The sequence below is a fragment of the Asparagus officinalis genome, chromosome 7 (genome assembly GCF_001876935.1).
Source record: "Asparagus officinalis chromosome 7, Aspof.V1, whole genome shotgun sequence".
Classification (NCBI taxonomy): Eukaryota; Viridiplantae; Streptophyta; class Magnoliopsida; order Asparagales; family Asparagaceae; genus Asparagus; species Asparagus officinalis.
The window spans coordinates 46,046,160-46,051,173 of NC_033800.1; the positions used below are offsets into that span (position 1 = coordinate 46,046,160).

At 35.4% G+C, this 5,014-nt stretch overlaps 1 protein-coding gene across 1 annotated transcript; it reads right to left on the minus strand.

Annotated features, from left to right (window-relative positions):
* Positions 318–2,153, minus strand: LOC109847078 (protein FAR1-RELATED SEQUENCE 5-like). Its single transcript, XM_020416325.1, has 4 exons — positions 1,435–2,153; positions 1,185–1,239; positions 981–1,124; positions 318–902 (listed from the first exon to the last, which is right to left on the minus strand). Exons 1-4 carry the CDS (start codon positions 2,151–2,153, stop codon positions 318–320), a joined length of 1,503 nt encoding a protein of 500 aa, XP_020271914.1.

Genomic DNA, 5,014 nt, shown 5'->3' on the forward strand with positions numbered 1-5,014 from the left:
TCATCTCAGCACCTTTTGTCCATCTGTTCACAACAAGATGTCTTGGTATTTTTGTTACATCAGCTTGGTTCAGTGCAAAAAAACCATGTCTACATATATACCCATTTTCTCAAACATCCTACATGTACATTGCACGTTACTATTCAAAACAACGTGTTTCACCTAAAATTTAAAAAAAATGTATATTAGCACCGAATAAAAAAAGAAATGACAAGCGCATGAAATGGTCACTGAATCTCAATTCAATGGTGTGAATCGAGATTCACTTCATTGAATCGCAATTCACTCTATTGAATCGCGATTCAATTTTTATTTTTTCAATCTCCATTATTAAGTTTTACCTCAAATATTTTTCCATGTCTCTTTTTGTCCTTTATGGAAAAAATCTGCACACCATCTTGTTCCGATATACTGTTGATACTCATATCATAACAGGATGACATTATCTCTTTCTGTACCTCATAAAATATTATTCGAGTGTACAACTCTGCTGCATCCCTCTCCAATAACAATGGTGTGTCCATTCTTGGCATCGATTTTGTTCCTTCATAGTTTAATCTTGCGTTTGTATGCCTTTGCTTATCCATATCACTCTCATATCGGAGATAAAATTCTGTCAATGTGTCAGATCTACGGTTGAATTTGTCAAAGAAACTGTTCTCACTCTCTGATATTGATGTAGTACACAATAAACCAGTCATTGGATCATCAGCATAATAGGCTGGAATCCATGACTCCCGAATGTTATACAGTTCACACAACCATTCATTACTTTCAAGCTTAAATTCTTTCATAACATCTTTCCAACCTACTTCAAATGTTGCTGGATCTATATCTATACTCCAAATCAGTGCATTGATCTTCCTCTTGAAATCATCCATCTTCGAAATGCATTTTGCCAGCTACAATATAAATATATAATGAAAGATTCAGTATTTATCTAATGAGGATTCATGATATTTATATGTGGGATTCATTACCTTTTGGTTAAATTTCTTCATGATGTGCCACATGCACAAACGGTGACGTGCTTCTCTAAAGACGGTTGGTATAGCTTGCTTCATGGCAGGGCATTGATCTGTAACAATACACTTTGGCTCGCGAATCATGCATTTCATGAATACCTTAAAAATCCAGACATAGTTATCAATGTCCTATTTAGCTATCAATCCTGCTGCAAATACAACACACTCCTTATAATTGTCGAGACCAGTGAATGGAACAAACTTCATGTTGTACCTATTATATCACATACAAAAAATATAAGATTCACTATGATATATAATTCCAATATTAAAAATCGTAAGAGATTAACTATAAAATCCTATTCACTATGATATATAATTCCAATATTAAAAATCGTAAGAGATTAACTATAAAATCTTACTTGTTTGTGGAATATGTAGAGTCAAATGATATCACATCTCCAAATACATCGTAATTTCTTCGTCCAATAACATCTGCCCAAAAAATGCAAATCCATCACTCATCTCCTTCTTATCCGTGAACTTCTCGATGATCATTTGAGCATCTCGATCACCAATATAAAGCTTCACATCCCTACTCCAATTTTTAAACTCGGTACACGTAGCACCAACATTAGAATAACTTCCACACAACTCCTTAGCAAAGTTATATGTTTTGTTAGGCCCCATGTTGGCTTTTGCACCATCAAATACAAGTTTCTTATGTGCGAGACCGAGAACTCTATTTGACTTCAAAAATTGTTTCCCACTCCCGGACACAAAAAAATGAGAATGCTCTTCAACGAATAAGAGAACATTATATCCTTTCAAACCATCGAACTTAAAAACGACTTTAGCTTTGCAACCACATCTACTAGATACAGTTCTTCTTCTCTTTTTCGAATTGCTACTAAAATCCTCAAAATTAACATCCATCTTTGATTCATTGCTGCCAGCTCTACTGCAAACAATGTGTTTAAGAAGAACTGTACCGTCCTCATGTTTCTTCTCTGTATGCCGTCTGATCTCAAACTCACTTTTACGTCCATACTCTCGGTAAAACTGTATACCATCCTCTAGTGATCGGAAGCTTTGGGTTAGATAAGGTTTAAATTCAGCTTCAACCCGAGGTTTCCAATACATACCACCACCTGGTGATTGAAAAGGAATCGAGCTTACTTCGTCCATTCCATCTTCCCCAAAATCACTGTTTGATGAATTTATAACATGTGGTTCCTTTATTTGTTCATTGTTGCCTATAACTAAAAATAAAACAACATAAATCATATGGCTAAGTTTTGATATACTGAATCTGGATTCATTACAATGAATCTGGATTCACTGGAGTGAATCTGGATTCACTTCATTGAATCCAGATTCACTACACTAAACATGTGAATTCAGTTGAACACATTCTAGTTGTTAGAGACTGCAGTGAACACTTTGTATTCACATGTTTACTGTAGTGAATCTGGATTCAATGCATTGAATCTAGATTCACTACAGTAAACATATGAATACATTATGAAAATCACTGCAGTCTCTAACAACTAGAACGTGTTCAACTGAATTCAAGCTCTCCAATTAAATTTACATAAAATGTTTACGAATGTAAACTCCTAGATAATAAGTCATATGACTAAGTTTTGATATACTGAATCTGGATCCATTACAATGAATCTAGATTCACTGGAGTGAATCTAGATTCACTGCATTAAATTCATATTATTGCTAATTAATCTGGAGTGAATCTCGATTCACTGCATTGAATCCAGATTCACTACAGTAAACAAGTGAATAAATTATGAAAATCACTGCAGTCTCTAACAATGAATCTCGATTCAATGCAGTGAATCTAGATTAATAACTAGAACGTGTTCAACTGAATTCAAGCTCTCCATTTAAATCTCCATAAAATGTTTAAGAATGTAAGCTCCTAGATAATAAGTCATATGACTAAGTTTTGATATACTGAATCTGGATCCATTACAATGGAGAGCTTGGATTCAATGCAGTGAATCGAGTTTCACTCCGGTGAATCCAGATTCTAACAACTAGAACCTGCTCACCTGAATTCAAGCTCTCCATTTAAATCTCCATAAAATGTTTAAGAATGACCAGCTGATGGACGATGAAGGAGAGAGCTGAAGAACAATGAAGGACAACTGCTGGTTGTGGAGTGACTAGAAGACGATTTCTCGATTGAGAGAGAGCTGAAGGACGATGAACGAGAGCTGCTGGTTGTGGAGTGAGAGAGCTGCTGTTCCTGACTGTTGGGTTGCCTGAGCCGTGAGATTGCATGGGGAAATGGAAAACTACACTTGCATGGAGAACTCAACAGACAAGCATTAATTACCTCTCTTTGGGGGCTGTTAATTTTACCTGATTACCCTTATGCAGCTTTAATCTCAGCCATTGGATGAATCAGGATCCAATGGAGAGGATTGATTTTTAGTTTTTAGGATAGTGAGGTTTTTATTTGAACCTCTCCCTATATATATACATATATATATAATTCTCTCTTGAAGAACGATGAAGGACAGCTGCTGGTTGTGGAGTGACTAGAAGACGATTTCTCGATTGAGAGAGAGCTGAAGGACGATGAACGAGAGCTGCTGGTTGTGGAGTGAGAGATCTGCTGTTCGTGACTGTTGGGTTGCCTGAGCCGTGAGATTGCATGGGGAAATGGAAAACTACACTTGCATGGAGAACTCAACAACCAAGCATTAATTACCTCTCTTTGGGGGCTGTTAATTTTACCTGATTACCCTTATGCAGCTTTAATCTCAGCCATTGGATGAATCTAGATCCAATGGAGAGGATTGATTTTTAGTTTTTAGGATAGTGAGGTTTTTATTTGAACCTCTCCCATGTTCTAGAAATCTAAGTTTTGGAGAAATAAGTTGCACTATTATCTTACTCATGAGAAATAAGTTGTGAGACTCATTTCCATGTTTTCAAGCTCATTTCATGACTTTTTGGGAGGAAATGAGTTTCCTTAAATTTAGAACTCATTGCACTATTATTTTACTAGTGGGTGAGTCTCACATGCACAACATCTTTTTTTTTCTTTTCTCAACCGAACACCAAAAAAAGAAAAAGAAACACCTTCACATGGCTTCGTCGGGTGTGCTTTGAATTCCTTTTCTTAGTTTCTCAGCCAACCTAACAGACAAAGACCTTTCAAATTCTTCCAATTTTCTATGTCAACTTTCAAATTTAGATCTCTTTCCTATTACCTCCAATTCATTAGGTCCCTTAACCTCAAACTCCTACCACCACCTTAGACGATGTCATTTTCTTCTCTCCGTGGTCGATCCGCTTCAAAGACCTCACCTCCCTCCATTTCCGGTGACTCCAAGTTTCGATTATGATATTTCCGAGGTATATTCATGCTCTCATCATCAAATCTTATGGGACTATCTCTCATGCTTGGTACAAATCAAAGAGGGCTTCAACTGTTCAGATTTTGCTTCCCCTCTTCACCAGTATTGCATGCGCCAAAGGTACTAGATTTTCATATGATTTCTCCTCCTCAAACAAAAAATTCCTTTTCCTTGATGCATTACATTGCATTGCCCTTCTTTTGAGAGACCATTTTTCTGTCTAGATTTGGTGTGATCAAGAGGATTTTAATTTTGTTAGATATGGACTATGAATATTGGTTTCCCTATGGATTAATTTGGTATGGTTCCTGAATTACTGCTAAAAATTTTAAAATCTATGATTAATTTCTTTACCTACAAATAACTTCTTCTCATTATGAGGATTTTTATTGTAGTAATTTTTCTCGATATTAGAAAGATCTATAAAATTTAGTTCGCAGATTCGCTGTAGCTGATTTTTCTAATTACGTTTCAACTATATAAAAATGGTCTTATTTATATTTACTTCTTTACCTACAAATAACTTCTTCTCATTATGAGGATTTTTATTGTAGTAATTTTTCTCGATATTAGAAAGATCTATAAAATTTAGTTCGCAGATTCGCTGTAGCTGATTTTTCTAATTACGTTTCAACTATATAAAAATGGTCTTATTTATATTTA